At 41.4% G+C, this 22,544-nt stretch overlaps 1 protein-coding gene across 2 annotated transcripts in view; it reads left to right on the top strand.

Moving 5' to 3' along the window:
* PHLDB2 (pleckstrin homology like domain family B member 2) overlaps positions 1 to 22,544 on the top strand; it is a 79,467-nt gene that overhangs the window by 13,039 nt on the left and 43,884 nt on the right. For both annotated transcript variants that reach the window (XM_077820844.1, XM_077820854.1), the window contains exons 2-4: positions 6,832 to 7,212; positions 11,143 to 11,286; positions 12,149 to 12,286. In XM_077820844.1, the coding sequence (XP_077676970.1) occupies positions 6,832 to 7,212; positions 11,143 to 11,286; positions 12,149 to 12,286 (663 nt within the window). The remainder of the gene's footprint in view (positions 1 to 6,831; positions 7,213 to 11,142; positions 11,287 to 12,148; positions 12,287 to 22,544) is intronic.

The following is a 22,544-nucleotide window of genomic DNA, read 5'->3' as shown; positions in this document are numbered from 1 at the left end:
TTGGGAGTGGAAGTTTCCTTTACAGGGTACAAGAGGCCAAAAAAAAAAAAAGCAAAAAACAAATTAATTCAATACTTCAGCTAGCTCAATCCAAAAATAAAACGCTGGCCCCAGCCAGCCCAAGGTCGCAGCTCACAGCCAATATTTGGCTGTAAGCCAAAAAAACCAAGGGCTTAAAAATTGCCCAAGCAGCCATAAAAAAAAAAAAAAAATCCAACTGCACAAACATGCACCTCAAAAGAGCAAAACCAGGGAAAAAAAAAAAAAAAGCCCAAAGCTGCAAAATCTAAAAACACAAAGCAACAACAAAAAAAGCCAAGCCAGGCGTCCCTAAAGCCAAAGTGTTAACACCCCCCCAAAAAAAACCTGGTTTAAACTGGTACAAAAAGCACCAAAAACAAAAGTCGCAAAATAAAACACCCCCCAAAAAGCCCAAAACTTAAAACCCTCCTAAAAGCTAAAGCAATTAAAAAAGCACAGCAAATCCTTAAACAGCCTAGGCCCAAAAGAGCACTCCCGTCCACCTTCCCCCCCACCCTTCTTCTAACGTTACACCCAGACTTGGCTAGTCTGGGTCATGCATATGGAAGTATAAAAGTGGGTTAGGGCTTGGGGCATTAAGACTTTTTCTTCCCGTAAGTAACATAAAAGCGTTCGCAACACTGTCTGCTGTTGTTTTATTATTTTATTAATAAAGCTTTAAAATTTAAACACTTAGTGTGCCTCGTCATCTCCTCCCCAAAGAGATCCTATGGCCCCAGCATAATCAACTGTGGCTCGAGGCAAATTAGTAACAAAAATCTGTCACAACTTGGTATGGCGCTCTGGCTCCGAAGCCTTCCCGTAACGCCCCCAAGCCTTTGTCTATTATCTTGGGTATATGTGAAGCCCAGCCCACATCTCCTTCTCTTTAATACTGGAAGAAAAGCAAGCTAGGGAAATGTGGCCTAGATGAAATTACTATAAGGTGGGTGCACCACTGGTTGAAAGAACCATACTAAAAGAGTAGTTATGAAAGGTTTGTTGTCAGACTGGGAAGGTCTATCAAATGGGGTCCCTCAAGGTTCAGTCCTGTCTGGTCCTATTCAATATTTTTATTCATTACTTGGATAATGTAGGGAGGAGAGTACGCTTATAAAATTTGAAGGTGACACCAAGCTGGGAGTGGTTGCAAGCGCTTAAGAGGGCAGGATTGGAATTCAAATGACCTTGACAAATTAGAGAATTGGTCTGAATTCAACAAGGTGAAATTCAATAAAGACAATTGCAAAGTACTTCACTTAGGAAGGAAAAATCAAATGCACAACTACAAAATGGGGAATAACTGTCTAGGTGATAGTACTGCTGAAAAGGATCTGGGGGTTATAGTGGGTCACAAATTCAATGTAAGTCAACAATGTGATGATGCAGGTGTGAAAAAGGCTAATATAACTTTGGGGTATATTAACAGGAGCATTGTATGTAATACATGGGAGGTAATTGCCCTGCTCTGCTCAGCACTGGTGAGGCCTCATTTGGAGTAGGGTATCTCGTTCCGGTTGCCACACTTTATGAAAGATACAGACAAACTGGAGAGAATCCAGAGGAGAAAAACAAAAAGGATAAAAGGTTTAGTAAAAGCTGACCTATGGGGGATGGTGTAAAACCTTGGCATGCTTACTCTTGAGAAAATATTAGTGAGGGGGATAGGGGACTTGGTAAGTCTTCAGATATATTAAGGGCTGTTATAAAGAGGATGGTGATCAATTGTTCACCATGTCCACTGAAGGTAGAACAAGAATTGAGAAGCTTAATCTGAAGCAAGGGGATTAGATATTAGGAAAATTTTCTAACTACAAGGATAGCTGGAATAGACTTCCAGTTGAGGAATCCCCATCATTGGAGGTTTTTAAGAACAGGTGGGAAAAACGCCTGTTGGGACAATCTAGATTTACTTGTCCTTGGCTGAGCACAGGGAGCTGGACTAGATAACCTCTTGAGGTCCCTTCCAGCCCTACATTTCTAGAATTCTATTAAAGAAGGCTTTGCTCTTTCTGTCTTCTGTTTCCCATAAACTCCTGGATCTGTGATTGGGAGGAGGGGGTGTCTCTCTACTACTCTACCCGTCTCAGTCTCTCTTTTTGAGTCTTTCTCCCCTTTGAGTAGCTCCAGTGCACATACTGTTGCTGCTTGATGCACCATGAAGCTGATAAGTTTCTTGTTAGTTTGTTTGCTACTCACAAGATTCTGAAGAGTAGTGGTGGAAACTCTGGTCAATTTTCAGTCTTCTGCTGCTGCTTGGCAAAGCACTGAGCCATATCAGAGGCATTGGAGCAATCTTGCCTGCTAACAGCGGTAGGCATTGTTGCATTGATTATATCTGGTTCATGTTAACTTGACAATAATTAGGGGTAGAGACTCCATTTCCATATATTTTATTAATGGAATCTTAGGTTCTCCTAATGCCTCTTTCCCTGAAAAGTTTCCTACTTGCTACAGATGGCTCATCAAGTGGATTTTTCAAGTCCTGCCCTGATATCTTGATCTAGCATCACCATTTTGCATTTACATAATTCATACACCTGGCATGTAAATGAGATGCACAGAAAAAAGGAGTAGTTGAAGTGGAGGCCGTGCCTTCCCACTGTCCAGTGCTTCATCAGTACTATCAGTGGTGTGAGTGTTAGTGTAATATAGGCACTAGAGTTGTACCTATCACTTTTCACAGCAGATGACATGGTTAGAGCCCTGCGCAGGTACAAAATTTATATTTGTGGATATCCATGGAGTTGCAGGGCTCTAGCGACAATGAGGAAGACCGGCAGGGCCATGATCAGCGACCAGGCCGAGAACCGCAGCAGTGAAAGCAGCACTGCTGCTTGCTGGCTCCTACGAGCGGCGGCCCAACATGCTGCTGCTGCTTCTGCCACTGTGATTCCTGGCCCAGTCACCGGCCGTGGCCCTGTTCCTTGTGGCTAGAGCCCTGCAACTCTGTGGGTATCTGCTTTATATCCGCGGGTATCCACATCCGTTAATACACATTTTCTATCCACGCAGCGCTGTAGGCATGGGGGTTAAAAACGCAGGCAAATGGTGTACAGTAGTAGAAAGGAAATTTAAAAAGGAAAATATACTGAAAAAAGGCTTAAAAGTCATGATTCGAAGCCTCATGCACCGAACATAAAACAGCACAACCCAATTTGACATATTTTATATTTTCTGGAGCGTGTAACCTGAAAACTAGTATGATACATTCCTTGCATAATTTAGTTTAATATATTTTTATCCACATACCACCTTCTTTATCTCATCAGTTGCTGCGATATTTTCTTGGCTTGCCAGTTGATTTAAAAATTTATGGCTTGAACTGGTGAATGCAGGTGTGTTGGAACTAGAAGAAGTTGGCTGCAAACAAAGTGATGAAAATAGACTACACGAAATAGCATTAGACAGAACTTCCTCTGTGTAAGCCTCTTAATACATTGCTGCGCATTTTGAAATAGAAGTGAGATAACTTATTCCCCTCTTAGTAGTGAGGACAGCAGAAGACACTATTTTTGGTACTGGACATAGGCATTTCTATAACATGTCCTCAAATATAGAAGTTCATCAGAAACTTTCTGAAAAGTGAGAGAGATTTTTGCCCTAATTTGTGTTTTTTCCCCAAGTGCTAGAGCAGGGGCGGGCAAACTTTTTGGCCTGAGGGCCACATCGGGTTTCCAAAATTGTATGGAGGGCCGGTTAGGGGAGACTGTGCCTCCCCAAACAGCCAGGTGTGGCCCGTCCCTGGTCCCCTATCTGTCCCCCCTGCTTTTTGTCCCCTGCCGGCCCCCCTGGGACTCCTGCCCCATCCACCCCTCCCTGTCCCCTGACTGGCCCCGGATCTCCCTGCCCCTGACTGCCCCCTGCCATCCCATCCAACTCCCCCTCTCTTTCCTGACTGCCACCCCGGGACCCCTGCCCCCATTCAACCCCCTGTTCCCCACCCTTTGACTGCCCCGACCCCTATCCACACCCCCGCCCCCTGACGACCACCCCGAACTCCCCTGCCCTATATCCAACCCCCCTGCTCCCTCCCCCTTACTGTGCTGCCTGGAGCACCAGTGGCTGGCGATGCTACAGCCGCACCACCCAGAGCACCAGGACAGGCAGCCGCGCCGCCCGGCTGGAGCCAGCCACACCACCGCGCAGCACAGAGCACCAGGTCAGGCTGCGGCTCTGCAGCTGCGCTGCCCGGCAAAAGCTTGCTGCCCCACCACACCGAGCATTGGGCTAGCGGCGCAGTGAGCTGAGGCTGCGGGGGAGGGGGAACAACAGGGGAGGGGCAGGGGGCTAGCCTCCTGGGCCAGGAGCTCAGGGGCTGGGCAGGAGGGTCCCATGGGCAGGATGTGGCCTGCGGGCCGTAGTTTGCCCACCTCTGTGCTAGAAAGAGCTTTCTGCATTGCTAAGACTTGTAAAGATACCTAAAATAACTCTCCCTCCCATCAGCTGACAAAGTGGTAGTTTATCATTGCTCCCATAAGCCTTTTAACGAAGATAAAATGTAGTTGTGGTTTAAAATCAGGTATGTCCTGTATTGACGAGGTGGGAGACCAGAAATATATCCTGTCACTGAAGTGGGGGGGATGGGACTGTATGTTCTAATATTGTCTGTCTCATTGCTATCTCTTATGACAATAGTATCAAAGGGCCAGGCCTCACCCAGTGGCAACGGCAAGAGATACATAAATGCTGGAGTTCCTGGCCAGCCGTTGCGCAGTGTTTTAGGGACTGGGTTGCCTGCCCTGAAGGTAGGAGCTAGGAGGAAAGGAAGATGAACCTTTTACGGGAATAAGGAGAAGCTTAGAAGGTTGGGGATAGTTGCATAGACTAGAGGGCTCGTTGGAGACTGGGGCGTGTGTGCGTGTGTGTGTGTCATAGGTTTGGAGTTGACGTCTGTCTGCTAAATCTGCCATATGCTTTATGGAAGAATGGATAAAAATTACCGTATCAGATCAGGCGAGCAGACCATATAGTCCAACAGCTTGTCTCTGACAATGGTCCCAGTACCAGAGGCTTTAGAGGACGGTGCAAGAAACTCCATTGTGAACAACATGGAATAAGCTACCCAAAGGGGACATTTCTGTCTCATGCCTGTTGCTTATGCCCTGAAACAGGAAGGTTTAGATCTTTTTTAAAAAATACATACATCTGTTCTTTTTAACAATAACTGTGGATGCTCTCATCCATGTAACTTTGTAGTCCTTCACTGTATCCTACTAAAAGCTGAGTACTTGTTAATTTTTGTTAAGTTTTATTACACTCATGACTTGCTTCAGGGAAACCAGAAAGAATGTCTTGCTCTAACTCTTCTACTTGGTTCTAGTTTCTAATTGCTGCTGACTCAAGTGAGATAGGATTACAAGAAGTTAGCTATCTTGCAAAATCTGATTTTGGATTTACTGCCAGGTAGAATTCGGAAACTGAGTAAGCCTGTGGTGGTTCTGGCAGGAGAGAAGTTCAGAGGAGACGTTGTTGCTGTTGTTATTGTTTTTAAATCTCCTGAGTGATAGTCTAGAAGTGTTTCCTAGAGATAAGATGAAAAATTTACAAAAACCTTATTCATTAGTGTTGGTATTAATGCAAAACATGAAGCTGTCTTAATGAGGTTTTTTCCAGTAATATCTTTAAGTAGGCTTATGGTAAGCAGTTTTCCAATTCATTTTTTTTCTCTTTTTTTTAACAAAAGGAACATGAACTTAAGTTATAGTATATTTTTAAAATACTATACTATATATATTTTTAAAATACTATACTATATATAGTATAATTTTAAAAAACTAATAACTTTGTTCTGAATTTTATGTTAAAAGAAATTATGTATAACATAACAAATCTGGTTTTGCTTTCTAATAATTTTTAAAAATACTGCAGAGCTGTTCAAAACTTCTGAGGAATTAAATGTTTCTACAATAACTTGAGCCATGACCTCTTGAAGTATGTCATAGTTGTTCATATTCTCAATGTTAAGAAAATGGTGTGAGCTTTTATAACTTAACAGTTTGCTGGCAAAGCAATAACCCCCTGTTTTAGGTTCTGTTCCATTTTAGTCAACTTTTGGTCCTGACATATTATTTTCCATCTTAACCTCCTAAGGATCAAAAGTGGAAGTCTCAAGATGTAAAGCATCTTACAAAATTGGTGGGGGAGTCTGGAGAAGAAGGGGGAAATGAAAGTTAATGAAACAGGAAATCCTAAAAAAGGGGAATGATTTCTGTGTAAATTGGTTCTGTGTAAAATCAGCGTAATCATTTAATCTCTGCCAGGAGCATCGCCAAAAGTCCAAGTAGGTTGACATATCTTTTAGGTGGTAAGCTGTGTTGGGCATGACCATTCACGTTTGGGTGCTATTGGAAATAAATAATAATTATAATCTTTTTTCTGTGGTGAAAAGGGAAATTTGAAACTTGAATGTGGGATCATAATCTTTTATGGAGAACAGCTTCTATGTTCTCTATCTTACAACTCACTTTTGACTCAGTTGCTTTATAAATCCCTTTTTATATGATACTTTCATATATATTATAGCATTAAATTATTACACTAATTTTACATTAAACTCTTTTCTACAGAAATTATTTCCCATTTTTAGGATTTCTTGCCTCATTAACTTTCGTTTCCTCTGCCACACCATAATTTTATGTATATGTATAAACATATATAATACTTTATCCCTAGATTGGTAAAGGCACATAAGGAAATTTAATGACTTTAAAAATTTACATTAAAAAAAGTGAACCTCTGTGTAGCTTTGACATTTTCTTTGCTTGAAATTTGTATGTTAAGTTTAGCACTGTCTGTTTCAATTACTAGGAGCGACAGCGGCTGGAGACCATCCTCAACCTGTGTGCTGAATATTCCAAACCTGATAGCGATCCTGCTGCTGCTACCACTGTTGCTGATGTTCAAAAAATTAATAAAGAACTGGAAAAACTTCAGCTGTCAGATGAAGATTCTGTATTTGAAGATTCTCAAATGAATCCAGAAACAAGATTTAGAAACCACTTGAAATCGTCAACAAGTGATTCTGATTTCTCAGAGTGTAGTAATCTCAATCGAAGTGTTGCCACTTTCCTTACCTCTAGAGGGATTAGAGCTGATGAACACTTCAGTGACAATATGAAGACTCCAGCTTTAGCTTCTGCCTTCTTGAAGGGTTCCAACGAGTCTTCTTACCTAAGTATCATACCAAAGGTAAGATTCTTGAGAAGTGAACATCACATATTGGGAACCCTTGGTTGAAGTCTTCCAGCTGAATTCAGGTTTTATGGCGGAAATCACAAAGAAAAAGGCTTAAAGATAAGTTTTAGTGAGACAGTACATTGTTTTGGTCCAGTATTAATTGAAATGTTGGTGATTTTGTTTACTATGAAAGCTATTTATTTTACATACCTTTCCCAAGTGATAAACAGTTCAGGAGGAGGGAGTTTGGTAAATAATAGTATAAAATGATTTAAATAAGCAGCGTTTCAAACGTCCTGTAGACAGCTCGAGTTTTATGAGCAAAATTAATGTATAATTGTTGTCAGGTGGAGACTTACTGTTTTAAGTATTCAGGCCTGTTGCCAGAAGAGGAGGAAATCACATAACTTTTCTCCTCCCCTTGACTGAGATTTCTGCCTGCCTTAAGATCACCAGATTTTTTCTGACCAGCTAACCAGAATAGTTTTAAAGGGAGCAGAAAAGAATCACCTGGCTGAATTTACTCCACCATCCCTTTTTCTTATTTTGAACAAAGCCATTGCGTCAATCAACATGCTGCCTCTTGTGAAGTGTACTGGGACAGTTGACCTATTCACACACCACTAAATCTGTCCAAGGATCTTCTCCATTAAAAACCTACTGCTCCTTAAGAAACTGCTACCGAATATTCCCCATTCATTTCACAGTGCAGTCTTGTAAGTTAAAGGGGGTGCTCCTTTTAATAAAATTAATTCCTTAGTGATGTTATTAATAGCTAACACTTCAAAAATCAAATTCATATTTTGCTATTCATTATGTCTGTTTACCTTTTGGGGGGCTTTCCTTCAGAGGGAACAGTGATAGGCTAATCTTCTACATTTTTGTGTTGTGTTTAGTTTTACTTGTAAGTTCCTTTGCACTGAATATATGTTGTAACTTTCAGTGGTCCTGTGACCAGTTTGCATGGAATGAGCAAATAATTTAGAATAATTTTCATGTAGAGCCGGTTGAAATTCAGAATTTCCATTCCATGGAAAATTCCGCCATTTTGAAAAATTTCCTGCAGAAAGGAAATTTAAAAAAAAATTGTTTCAGAAAAATCAAAGTTTTTCTGTTTGTTTTATTTTTAAATGAAATCACAAGTGCCATCCTCCTTCAGCCTCAGACTCCAGGGGCCTCCCCTGCAGACTTTGGAGTTGTAGGAGTTTCTGTCATGGAACAGGAAGCCTGGAAGCCCTGAGAGCCCTGGTTCTGTCAGACCCCTGCCTGTCTATCAAGAAAAGTTCACTGAAACTGAAACGTTTCCATGAAACATTTTGGTTTTGATGAATGAGAGTTTTCTGCTCAAAAAATGTTTAGTGGAAACATTCCCAGCGAGCTTTGTTTTCATAGTTCAAGCAATCAGGTCTGTGGCCAGAAGAAGAGGAAAGAACTGGAATCGTCCCTCATTCCTTCCTCCCTAAAATGTCCACCATAATGGAAATGTTTCTGTTGGCCTCAGATTTTTAAGCGGGTTGGGGCCCGGGGACTTACCCTGCTCCACCCACCCGGCCCCAGCAGGTGCACCAGGTGGGCGGGCAGGTGGAATGGGGCAATCCCCTGCACCCTGACCCCATGCCCCGGTTGGAGCACGGGGTGGGCAGAGCAGGGCAAGCCCGCGCATCTCGACTCCATGGCCTGACAGGAGCATCGGGCGGGTGAAGCAGGACAAGCCTCCATGCCCTAACTCCGCTCCCCAGCAAGAGCTCTGGGCAGGTGGATGGAGCGGGGCAAGTGCTGGGGCCAGAGCAGAGCTGGGGTTGGGGGGTGGGCCTGGATGCTAAGTGGGTTGGCCACGGCCCACCCATGGCTACGACCCTTCCCCACCCCCGCTCCACCTCTTCCCTCCCCGTTGCACCCCTACCCCTCCTCTTCCCCACCTCTTTTCACCCCTTTCCCCAGTGCGCCCCATCCCCCTCCTCCCCTTCCCTCCTAGCACCTCCTGCACGCCACTGAACAGCTGTTGCACAGCGTTTAGGAGGCACTGGGAGGGAGGGGAAGGAGTCATTCCACAGCATGAAGGAAGCACTGGGAGGGAGGAGGAGGAGTTGATCAGCGGGGCCAGTGGGCCCGGACATGACTTGCGGACCCTGTGGAGTAACCTCACAGACCCCCATGGATCCACGGACCCCAGTTTGAGAGACGCTGCGGTAGATTACATCAGGTTGCAACAGGAATATCTAATCAGTTACCATATAATTAGATAATCATTTTGTTATTTCAGCAGCTAATCCATTTCAATGCTAACCGTTTAAGGACTTTCAAAATAAAGGAGAGGTCAAGGCACAACTCTTCAGTTTTGTCATCTTAGTCATCACCTCATAGTAGGGGATTTTTCACATTGTCAGCTTGATGGTGGCTCCAGTATTTGATGGTAGCTTTCATGTATTTTCTATTTCTCTCCTTACCCCTTTGTAGTAAGGGCTACATTAGCTTCATTGCATTCAAATATAATTCATGTTTAAGGGTATCTTCTGTTTGACTTGGTTTTGTGCATATATGGGTAAAAGGGGATATCATTTACTTTAAAGAAAAAAAGAGATGGATGCTCCTCTAGAACTCTTTCTGACGAGCCTTTAGAAATAAGCGTATTTTAAGCAGAAACCAGTTCCCTGTATCTACACCTTAAAATATTGATTCTCTCCTTTCTTTATCTGAAATTTACATTGAAACACTTCATGTGCAAGTTATTATGCTCTTGAAACCCTTCCATGCTCATGACTGTTACTTTCTTTCCATAAATGAAAGTTCCTATTTTTAATCTCTATTGGGAAGTTGAAATTGAAGATGTTATGTCAGCATTAGCCAAACAGGAAACCGGACAAAAAGAAGCTTTCCTGCTAGGATTACTAGCACTAGTAAGTAAGGAATACCATTCATTCATGGTAAAGTGTGTTCTGTTAAAGGAAGAGAAGAGCAGTAACAGGCACCTGAGTGTTAATGAAATGCAGTTCATTGTTCTCAAATATCAAGGTCAGATTTGCACATGATCTCTTGTTAAAATGTCTGCCCTCAGAATAGTAATTAGGTAGTTGAGTTTCACTGGGTTTTGAAGAGGGCCATATGGTATAGCACTTAAAGCAAGGGACTGAGAGACAGGATCTGATTCTAATTCTGTCTGGAGACAATGAATGAGAGACCTTAAAAAGTAATTTGACCCTATTGCTTCAGCCTTTAGAAAACAGGATAATTTGCAGGAGCACTTTAAAAACTAGCTGCTGTTTTGGAACGAGGCTTTCCTGGGTAAAATAAACTCCCAAAATATCTTTAACATTGCTTTTTATTATCTGTCATAATTGTCCAATAAATAACTGAGGCAGGAGAGAGGGATTTTAAAGATTGTTTGCCATGCTAATTGTGCACCCATCTTACAAAAGCCACTCATTTTGACACTTGCTTATGAAATGCTGTATCATCCAGGTTTTTGTTATATATAGAACTGAAGTATACTTTTTAAAAGGAGAAATGTATCTTCCTGTATCTGTTTTACTTAGGAAGAGAGAATGATGGATTATTACAACCAAAATAACACAACGTATGAAGTGTCTGAAGAATACAGCTAACAAGAAGAGTTAATGAGAAAAGACTTGATATAGTATGAATGGTTTCAGAGTAGCAGCTGTGTTAGTCTGTATCCGCAAAAAGAAAAGGAGGACTTGTGGCACCTTAGAGACTAACCAATTTATTTGAGCATAAGCTTTCGTGAGCTACAGCTCACTTCATTGGATAGTATGAAGTTCGGTACCCAATGCTTACAAGTGAAGTGTCAATTAGCAGGCATACAAGCAGAACTCTTGGCAATGCAACAGTTGTGTAAAGTAGTTGAACACAGAGTGAGAGGAAGGAGAAAAATGTACTTCTTTGGAATTTTATTAATAAACACCGCCTAATGACTAATTGCAGACACCAGAATGCACAAGTGATGAGCAAAGAGGGCAGGAGCTTGGTCGGCTGGAGGAAGAACACATAGCAATACTAAATAACTTAGAGGAACTTGAACAGAAGATCAAAGAATTAAATGACCAGATGGATGAATCTTCAAGAGAGGTATCAAGAAATGAGGTCTCCTGTTTCTTTTCACGTTTTGATTTTAAATGTCATGCTCATTAAATAGCTAAAATTGAATATATGCATGTATCTTGTTTTGTGTGTGTGTGTGTGTGCGCGTATATATATATAAATTATACAGGAGTCTCATGCATCCACATAGCCTTTAAATCCTCTGCCTTTTGGCCAAAATTAAGTGCAGTATCGTATTAACTGATATTTCTGTACTATAGGGACTATTTTCTTCCCTTGCAGGAGGCTGGATAACATGATCTATTTGTCCTTTTCTAGTTCTAACTACTATGCCCCTAAATGTAATTAGAATAGTCCTGATTATTGAATGGTTGATGGATTCATCTGAGAATCTTGTCTCACTTGGGAGTATTGTATCTCATGTAGCCATTTAAAGGGTAAGGATGTGAGATAATTTCTTTTTAAAACTCCTCACCCTTGTGCTGGTAAGACTATGAAGCACTGTTGGTTTCTGGAATCTCACACTTGCAAACCAAGCTGTATGGACCTTAAAGTTGTCCTGTCTCTAATTAGTAACAACAGGAAAGAAGCAGCTGTTCCAAAAGTGGTTAGTGCAGAGGCTGGCACAAGTAGTAGGTACGGTATCATACAGAAGAAAGCAAAGAAGAGGAGAATTAGAAAATAAGTGCTAAACAAATAATATTTAAACGTTGGTTTGTTACAATATTTTATGGTGAGGTTTTCTTTTTTACATATCTGTGATCTCCTTGTAACATGTAGAAGCTCATGCTTGGTGGCATCAACACTGCTTTTTAAAATGTAACAAAAAAAGTGTACAAAGATTTCTTTATAAGCTGGACTGCTTTTGAGAAATGTTTTGTGTTTCTAGCTGGATATGGAATGTGCTCTTTTGGATGGGGAACAGAAATCTGAAACAACTGAACTTCTGAAAGAGAAGGAAATATTGGATCATCTGAACAGGAAAATAGCTGAGCTGGAGAGAAATGTTATTGGTGAAAAGACAAAGGTAAATAAAGTTATCTTCACTAATTTTGTGCTATTTAATCCTTGATCTTCAAAATATATTCAAATAATTAACATAAAGGAGGAGTTCTGTAACATGCACTGGCGATAGGCGGGTTACTAGATTTATATATGGTAGAATATAATTATCTCAAGAACTTCACCTTTAGAATGCACTTGTTTTATGAGATATCTTTGATTAGCAACATGAAGTGATAAAATAGAAAGACCTAATTTGTTGAAAAGGTATGTGGGATACTTTGGGTGCGTTAAATGCCAAGTAAAGCAGAGTGAACACTGGGTGTGCAGTCACTATAGACCAATTATCACAACACGTATCTTGGACTACAATGTCCTATTGTGGTTATGTTATCTATAGTTAAAAAAGGTGGTATTCATTTGACTTTTCCACAGTCTTCCATCGTAAGTTATTTGTTTTAAAATGTATTCATATTAGACCCTCACTAATTCTCTCAAAAAATCCAAGGATATTTTTCCTTTTCAGCAAAGAAATGTCAGAGCAGATTGCTGCAGTTTGACTTTATTGAGACTTCACTTACAAAATACACAACATACACTATGCAGAATGATAAATAAGACACCTGTCCAAATAAATTAATAATGTACACTTTTAATACAATTATGCAGGTTCATTCAATTTGGAAATTGTTAACTTTTTAAATTTTGGGAATCTACAAAGAATTTTCTAAACGTGTACAAATTAAATAATTAGTTCTCTAGTATGTGTAGTCATAACTTTCAATTGTTTTTTAATACAGTTACTTCTGTGAAATACTGACTTAACTTGAATACAAATTTTAGACACCCAAAATGGAAAAGACCTATTAGTCCCCATCAAGCCAGAGAAGAATTGTTTCCTCTAACCTATTGTTTAGTGTGTTTCTAAGTCCGCATATCTTTTCTTGGAAGACCATTCCACAGCCTGTTATATCCCACTGTCAGGAGGTTTTTCTGGATATTCAGCCAATAACTGTTCTTTTCTTAATTTCATCCCAGAACTCATGGTTTAAAACTGTCTCCCTGGAACTACTCTAAATAATTCTTCTCCATCCTTTAGTCACTTGACTGATGTTCTGTTCCTTTGGTTTTAGATTTTGTTCCTTGGATGGTCGCCTGAAACAGGCTTCATTGCATTTATTCCATGAACCTTTCACCATCCCCTTGTGTGGCTTAGACAAACGACACATTTTTAGTTCTTGTAAACTTTCCTTCTAAGTCAAGCCTACAGCCCCTAATAACTTTTGTTGATTTTCTCTGAACTCTTTCCACATCGTTGCTGTCTCTCATGTATTGAGCCTGAACTCTACATTCCAGCTGCATGTTCACTAAAGCTGCACAGAGAGTAGTCCTGTTGCCTCCTTGTTCTATGAAATGACACATGTAAATATGCTTAAACTTTATTAGGCTTCCCTACCTGTTTCCTTCCTCAGGCCTGCATTCACTTTATATATCAGTGTTGCTGCAACTATCAATAATGCTCAACCTGCAGATTCTTTAGTCACATTTTTAACCTGAGCATGAAATCAGTTTAATAGGTTTTATTTTTCTTATTGGCCAAAGACCAGTCTAAAGCTGGTCACTGGCCAGGCTTCAGGTGAAATGGTGATAAGTTATGGCTGTGCAAACAGCTTAACTTTAAAGGGATGCTATCAGGCAGTTGAGATTCTCAGACTGTATGGTGTGAGCCCCTTAAATATTTGGATAAGTAGATAGAAATTGAATGTCTGAGTGATGTTTTCTTTCTCTCTCTCGTACTTGTTCTATTTTAATCTCAAACTTTATGACAAATGGAAATTAATCCTTATTTTTTTCCACGTTTTAACACTTTTTGGAGCACTTTTAAATATTCCCTGACAGAGCTGTGAATCAAAACATAGCAGCATTGCACTTGTGTATGCTAATCAGCAAATGAAAAGGGCAAGTCTAGTTTAATTTTCCAGCTGAGTGCAAAGCAGAAAGTAAACAAGCTGCCTAAAGAAACCTTTCTTATTTGAAAAGTAAATTTATTTAAAATACTTGTTTTTTACAATGCAAGATGGTGTTAGTAGTATAGGTTAAAATATTTTAATTAGTTTTGTCTTGAATGTACCTTTATAAATGGATTTTAAAAAAAAAATCTTTTCAGAATGCTTTCACTACTCATACTTATGGCTTTGCCAAAGTCTGAAGTTTTTTATATTAAAAACAAAATATGTAAGTGAGAGAATACAAATCTCCTCCAGTAGTGCCCTGGGAGGCTTAAAGAAAATAGAAAGTTTTTTAAAAAAGGAAAAAAAAATATTGCATCATGCAAATTGTGAAGTAAAATGTCATAAAATCATAGCTGTAATATTCTGGAGAAGGAAGGAAACGTTAACAAAAAAGATCGGGCATGTAATGCAAATAAATATCATTCTTTAGCTAGCTGAGAGAAATAATTTTCAGTATCTTGTTTAATAGTGCTGTTTATGTAAGATTATACTTTCTGCATATCTCATGAGCTAAGCAAGTTTTTGCCTATCCTGCAATAGGATGGGAAACACCCTTCCCCTTCTCTGCCCCCCCTTCCCTTCCCTCCCCTCCCAAATGCTGCCTAAAATGATGCTGATGATTCAGCATATTTCCTCTGAGGCAGTATTAAATTAAATTAAATTAAATAGTGTCAGGGCTCAGTTGGATGCTTGCCGGTGCCATCTGTTGACCCCTTGTAATCATTAAAGATTCCGTGCCTTCTTTTTTTTGCCTCCCAGAGCACGTGTTAGAAATTTGGCCAACACAGATACTCTCTGACTACTTGGCGATCTTCTTGTGAGGCACAAGTAGTGCTAGTGCTCCAGAATGTAAAATGTCTATTACCCACCGATGACAAAGAAAGAGACCTGGAACTGTCTTGGCCTGGGAGAAACCCAGGACTGAAATTAAATGAGCAGGGGAGAAGAGAGGAAAGGATGGCATTGTGATTTGGGCCCTGGACGTGGACTGGGGAATCTGAGTTTGATTCTTGGCATGGCTGTGGAGTTGCTTGTGTGGATTTAATCTCTCTCTTCTCCTGTTTCTCACCTGTAAATCAGGACTGTTTCCTACAGAGTTTTTGTACATTGTCTGGCACAATAGGGCTCCAATCTAGTGTAATACAAGGCAGGATTGAAAGGCAATGGGGCACAAATCTTGCATAATATACTCTCTCATGATTGGTTAAACAGCCAGTTCTCTTAGTCTTGCAAATATTCCCTCACATTTTTTTGTGTGGGGCTAGGGGGAGAATATAGTATTTTTTAAATAAAGCTCTTTGCTCACACCTCCTAAAAAAAAGAAAAAAACCCATCCCCTTGTCATTAACATTATTGTAGACTTCAGTGCCTTGCATTTTAACTTATAAAAAATGCAACACTCTGAAATAAATCTAATTTCCCCCATTCTTCATCACTGGTGTAATGGTATTTTCTCAGGAAGGATTTTTAGAGAGAGAGAGGATGTGATTTGCACTGGTGCTACCACTATTGCTGCGATCTGGTACATACCAATCCACTTTTAGGCCTTGATCTACACTAGAAAAATATGTCCCCAGATTGTGACAGTGGTGCGATTGCACCTCTGCTAGCACCAGTGCAAGTCACTACTCTAGACAGTGTGTTTAATGCCATGCCATGAAAACCTTTTCTGCTACTAGTGCATGGCACTGTTACTGCACCATTGCTGAAACATGTGTAGGAACTTGCTGAAAGTAGATGGGCCAACGGAGCCAAGATTCTCCCAAGATGAAAGTTACAGAGGTTTTGGTTGATTGTTTCTAGTGCTATTAGGTAGCCTCTGGTAACCAGGCTATGGAGCAGAATTTCTACTTGGGTTTTTTTGAGTGTTCAGTGGAATTTTAGACCATGTTAGCTTACGTAGCAAGGTGTGACTTTTTTTGCATATGTGGAAATTGTTTTTGCCTCCAAGCTACCACAAAGGTTGTAGATGAAGAAAGCAATTTTACCACAGCTTGCAATCTTCCCATTCTTGTAATAACGAGAAGCATTTTTACCTTAAGTGTTCATGTGATTGAAAAGACAGTGTCATTTTGTGCATATTTGTTATCATCCACGGCGGGAATGATAACACTCTGAAGCCTAACCATCTGAAGCCTAATCTAGCATATAAACACTTCAGTTATGGAATTGCTCAGACTTCAATAGCAAGCTATTGATTGTATGCTCTAGTTTGGCAGAAGCAGCACCAGAAATAATTCAGTGCTAATGCAATTTGATACTTGGTTGTAGCTTCACGCTTCCTGGGAAAGAACTTTACTACAGATTTTGACAAAATGATTTTAACCTGCCTTCTTTGGATAGAACCAAACTGTACAAGTACAAAAAATAAACATTCCCTGCTCCTGCCTCCCCCCCCGCCCTGTCTCGCTTCCCCAACTTGCTGTTTACTGGAAGGACCATGTATGCATTCTACTTATGTGGTAGTGACACATTTCTGACAGCTGAATTAGCACCTTTGTACCATTGTGCTATTTTCAATGACGGCTTCCTAAGAATTACACTTTGAGATGGAGACCTGCCCTACTCTATCTCAGTCCACGAGTGATTTTTGTCTTTATGAAAGTTGTATAAAACTATATTTATCCATGTTAAATATGCAGATGTGGAAATAAATTTTGTCATATGTAGCTGAATACCATCATCGACTTGGTTTACGCATAACCAAGTTAAAGCATTTTGAAAAAAATAGGGATGAAAATTCGTGAAAAAGAAAATGAAATAATGAATATGTGGACATGACAAAAGGACAGTGCTCGTGAACTTTGGCACAGATTAATAGAAGTTGTGGCAGAAAGGTTTACCTGCCTGGAAATAATTGGCCCAGAGGCTTAAACCTAAATTTTAGGAGTGAAGAGTTATCCTTCCTCTGTAGGACCCCTCTCATGTCTTGCTGAAATGTCTTTTATCCATAGTGTTTCCTGTCCATCTCCTCAAGAGCAAATTCCATACAGAAGTCAGGCAGTGGTTGGCAGAGGATAACGCACCTTCCTGCCTTACATTTTATTTTGTAAAAGTATTTTGGGGATAAAAAACAGAACATCTCACACTTGCCAGGATACTTGAAACTTGGCTCTATGGAGCCAAATCTGTACTGTAAGGATTGCGGAAATTGAGCCAAGGAAAGGATGCCAGTCTGCCAATCTTTTAAAAGGGATTCCAAGAAACAAAATTATACACATTGGTAGTTCTAATGGTTTAAGTCTGGATCTAAAATTCAGGTTACTGTTTTTGTGCTTCAGTGAAAATGCGCAAAGCCTAAAGAATCAGGCAGATTAATAACTCCATACATTTTTACATCTTCCCTACTAAGGCCTCAATTTAGCAAGATATTTAAGTATATGTATAATTTTAAGCAGTTGAGCAATTTCATTGAAGTCCAGGGTACTGGTTACCACCTACAAGTAATAAACATGCTGAAGTTCATAAAGGCTGTGAATAGGATCCTGCAGCAATGAGGATCCTTATAGGAAAAGGATCATTATAGGTGATAATGGATAATTGGAAACCTCAAGTTCATTCTGAGACAGTTATGAAGAAAGTAAATTGAACAGTGGGTTGTACTGCTAGAAAGATACCTGTTCGTTTTGTATCCTCTTGTCATCAACCAGTATCTGTTAAGATTGTCCAATATTTTGAAGTTTTCATATTTAAATCATTTTGTGCTGCTCGGGATATTATGGTTAGCTGGAAAGACTGCTCCTTTTTCTGTTCTGGCAGTGCTGTTGGAGGTGTTCTTTTCTAGAAAGAGAGATTTTTTTAATCAGTGAGGAAGCATGCTCAGAGTTTGAGTTTAGGAAACCCTGTTCTTCATTGCCTTGCTGTGTGTCTGTCAACAAGTTGCTACATCTTTCGGTTTCTCCATGTGTGAAATGGGGATAATACTTTAAGGATATTTTAGGCTAAATTATTTTAAAATTGAGCAGCATTTGGAAGACATGAAGTTCTTAAGGTGTACTGAATATTAAAATGCTGACAAACTGGAAAAAAACTTGATTTTTTTTTAAAAAATAAGTTGATGTCTGCTAGTGTGGGGCTGTACTTAAAGCAGAAGTATTGTTTAGTCTAATACAGAATTGATTAGCTTTGTAGTTGTTTTATGCTTGCAGCATTTGATAGAAAGCTCCTGATTCATAAGAGAGAGCCTCCTATGATATGTCCTAATGTATGTCATCTGTTATGGTATGCATGAGAAACAGCCTGCCCTTGTTTCACCACAAGAAGTATTGGGAAAAGAAAAGGAAATGGCTTTCCCTTACATGTCATGTTCCTTTCCCCGTGTCTGGCAGGCACCTATCATTCCCCACCGCTCGTGTCTGAGTGGCAACCATAACTTTACCATTAGTAATTAAATTGTGCCAGCTTCCATCCACAGCTGTGTTTCTCTTGTAAGACAGAAGAGTGAGAAACAGGCCCTAAAGAAACGGGAAAGTACAGAGGGAAGAACAAACAACTTGTCTGCTTCATTCCATCCTTGTTTTTTTGTTTTCAGAACGTCAGGCAGCCCTCTTTGTTTTATGAAATCCAGCCACAACATTGCAAGTGCTTTCAGTTCTGGGAAACTGGCAATATATTAGAAACACTAGAAAGGTTGACATTCAACCCGATCTCACAGTTATTCCATTAGCCTCCTTTACTGTCTGACCATCAAGGGGTGTGTTCCCCACCTGCTGTCTAGTTGGAGGGCTAAGGCTGACTTTCGGGGGGTGGAATATATCCTGACAAATTCCCTACAGATGTTGCAGCTCTACTGATAGCAAATCACTAAAAGCAGAGCATCCCCCTTCCATTGAAGTAGTCAGAATGCAATGCTACTAAGAATTTTATTTTATGGACAACGTGAGGATTCCCTTGGGAACATATACATGTCTATATAGTGATGTGACACTTCTCGGGGCACCCAAGGCTGTCAGTCACCTTGTTGACACCCTTCTCCTGCATGAGGGAGGCTTGCCTGTGCCACCTGTGTGTCCCAGCCTGTCAGTCACTTAGGCACTCTCCTCTGGGACCAGTCCTGCTGGTTGACAATAGATGTACCCCAGCCCCAGAATCCCTTCAAAGTGTCCCCCTGGATAAATCCCAGATCCTCCATTCCCAAAGGAAGAATGTAGCCCCGTTTGCTAAGTTTTATCTTAGCCCACCACTCCTGGATCACACACAGCATTTGAGTTCAATTATAGTAAAAAAAAAAAAAAAAAGAAATTCCTTTAAGAAAGAATAGAGATCCAAATAGAAACAAGGCAAAGTGATGGAAACAAGTGGTTGCATGCAAAACAAAATAATAAAACATGAACTAAGGCCTACACTTTATTAATAATTACCTTCTTTACCTGATAGAGTCAATTCTCATCCCAAAGTTCAGTCTTTTGCAGCATTTGCTGCCCCACGGAACCAGGACCTCATCTTTCATAAACTACCCCTACTCACTGACGTACCTTCTCAGTAAATGAGTGCAGAGTGTCTTCTCCGGACCGTGATATAGCGAATCTGTCTCTTGTCTTTATTCTTAGCCAGGGCGGGCCCCTCGCTGTCACACTGTTCCTTTTAACTCCCAAGTGGTTTTGATGTTTATAGTTAGGGCCTCACCAAATTCACAGCCGTGAAAAACATGTCACAGACGGTGAAATCTGGTCTCACCCGTGAAGTCTAGTCTTTTGTGTACTTTTACCCTATAGCAGCATTTCTCAAACTGGGGGTCCCAACCCAAAAAGGGATTGCCAGGCTATTGTAGGGGGTTGCGGTATTGCCACCGTTACTTCTGCACTGCCTTCAGAGCTGGGCAGCTGGAGAGCGGCAGCTGCTGGCCAGGCGCCCAATTCTGAAGGCAGCACTGCCACCAGCATCAGAGCCGAAAAAAGACTGCAATGGTATGGTATTGCCACCCTTATTTCTGTGCTGCTGCTGGCAGAGCTGGGCACCTGGCCAGAAGCTGCTGTTCTCCAGCTGCCCAGCTCTGAAGGCAACACCGCTGCCAGCAGCAGCACGGAAGTAAGGGTGGCAATGGTATGGGGTGGTTGTCACTTTTTGGGGTGTCATCATGGGCTTTACATGTTTATATTTTGCTATTTTAAAATATGTATTCCTGTTTTGTTAAAGCCCTGTGAAATGTAAGCTTTAATTGTCTGAAACTGAAATTCAGGATTTTTAAAATGCTATGACCGTGAAATTTATGCAAATGGACATGAATTTGATAGAGCCTTGTTTATAGTGTGTCTTTGATGGGTTTCCATTGGTTTGTCTGAGTTGTTGCAATGGTGCAATACATTACATATTCAGCTAGCCAGGGAGGGTTGACAGCTCCCTCTTGTCTGAATGGGTCATTACTGAGCATTTGATTCTCTGGTGACTCACTTCCGCTCCAAGGCTATAAGGGTATAGTTTTCAATATAGTTACAGTATTTCTTAAATATTACCCATACACACATCTCTCAATAATTATGAATATCACTGAATTACAAGTTTTCAAGGGAGACTTCATAATGCTACTCTTTATGGGTAAATATCATGAAAATGGTTATTAGGTATAGTGAGTTTGTCAGGTCTAAGACAGGAGTTGCTTGTAAAAAATAGCGAACCCTTTGCCAGTTGGCACCAGTGGGTATGTCTACACTGCAGTTAAAAGCCCATGGCTGGCCCATGCCAGGTGACTCTGGCTAAGGGGCTCAGGCGAAGGGGCTGTTTAATTGCAGTGTAGACGTTCAGGCTCAGGCTGCAGCCCAAGCTCTGGGACCCTCATACCTCTCACGGTCCTAAAGCCCAGGCTCCAGCCCAAGCTGGAATGTCTACACTGCAATTGAACAGCCTCTTAACCTGAGCTCCATGAGCCAGAATCAGCTCACACAGGCCAGCCACTGATTTTTGAAAGAAATGTCTTTCTCCTCCTTTGCTTACTGGCCAGTTCTCATGACATCTTTCTGACTGACTGTAGGCTTAGGAGGGCTTTTCTGGGATGTGGTTACGGTTGTCTGGCTGTACGTGGAAACAATTGGAGTGTGTGTAGAGGTTATTCAGAATGAAGACCCATTTAGGTCCTTGCTTGCTTTTCAGAAAGCTCTAGAAGAATTTGTTTGGGAAGTACTGGTGATTTAATAGTCTAGTCTATTTGAAAGGGTAATAAGCAGTGGTGAGCTGGAGCTGGTTCGCACCGGTTCACTAGAACCAGTTGTTAAATGAAGAAGCCTTTTTAGAACCGGTTGTTCCCCGTGAGGGACAACCAGTTCTAAAAGGGCTTCTTAATTTAACAACCGGCCAAAAGTGGTGCCTTAGGAGCACCCACGGGGAAAATTTGATGGGTGCAGAGCACCCACCGGCAGCTCCCCGCCCCGCCCCAGCTCACCTCCGCTCCGCCTCCTCCCCTGAACGCGCCGCCCTGCTCTGCTTCTCCGCCTCCCCCGGCTTCCCACGAATCAGCTGTTTGCGCGGGAAACCGGGGCGGGCTGAGAAGCAAGCGGCGGCTTCGTGCTCAGGCCCAGGAAGGCAGAGGTGAGCTGGGGCGGGGGGGCGCGAAGAGGGCTGCCCGCACCGTAGCAGGTAACCCCGGGGGGGGGGGGGCCGCAGGGGAACCGCTCCCCGCCCCAGCTCACCTGGGCCTTAGCGCGAAGCTGCCGCCTGCTTCTCAGCCCTCCCAGGCTTCCCGCACAAACAGCTGATTTGCAGGAAGCTGGGGGAGGAGGGCGGAGAAGCAGAGCCGGGCGGCGCGTTCAGGGGAGGAGGCGGAGCAGAGGTGAGGTGAACTGGGTCTGGGCACGGGGCCACGACCCCCTCATGGGGTGAGGAGGGAACCGGTTGTTAAGATTTTGGCAGCTCATCACTGGTAATAAGTATGATGGGAATGACATCCTCATATAAAGTCTTCTATCTTAGAACAGTGTTAAACGGATGTGGGTTTGGATTCTTGACTGATGCAGATCCTGAGGTATTTCACATTGGAGTAATTCAAGTAGGAGAGTTGACTCTGTGTGGAGAGCTTTGGTGTACGTTTATTATTGCATGTAGAGTTGCCTGTTTGTTCTTTCTTCTTTGTTGTGTTTCTCATGTCAAATAACATTTCTTTTTTTTTTTTTCTTTTTTTTAAGGTAGCAGAGTCAGACCTTTGTACCCAGACCATGCAGTCCCTTTCACAATGACCTTGAGCATTTTTTTTTATAATTTCCACTCATTATTTTTTAAAATTTCTCCCCAGCTTGTCCTTCTCCTCTCCCACAAATTGCGAGGTACAAGGAAAGACAACTG

Source organism: Eretmochelys imbricata, chromosome 1 (genome assembly GCF_965152235.1).
Source record: "Eretmochelys imbricata isolate rEreImb1 chromosome 1, rEreImb1.hap1, whole genome shotgun sequence".
NCBI classification, from domain to species: domain Eukaryota; kingdom Metazoa; phylum Chordata; order Testudines; family Cheloniidae; genus Eretmochelys; species Eretmochelys imbricata.
This window is presented reverse-complemented; position numbering and strand designations above follow the sequence as displayed.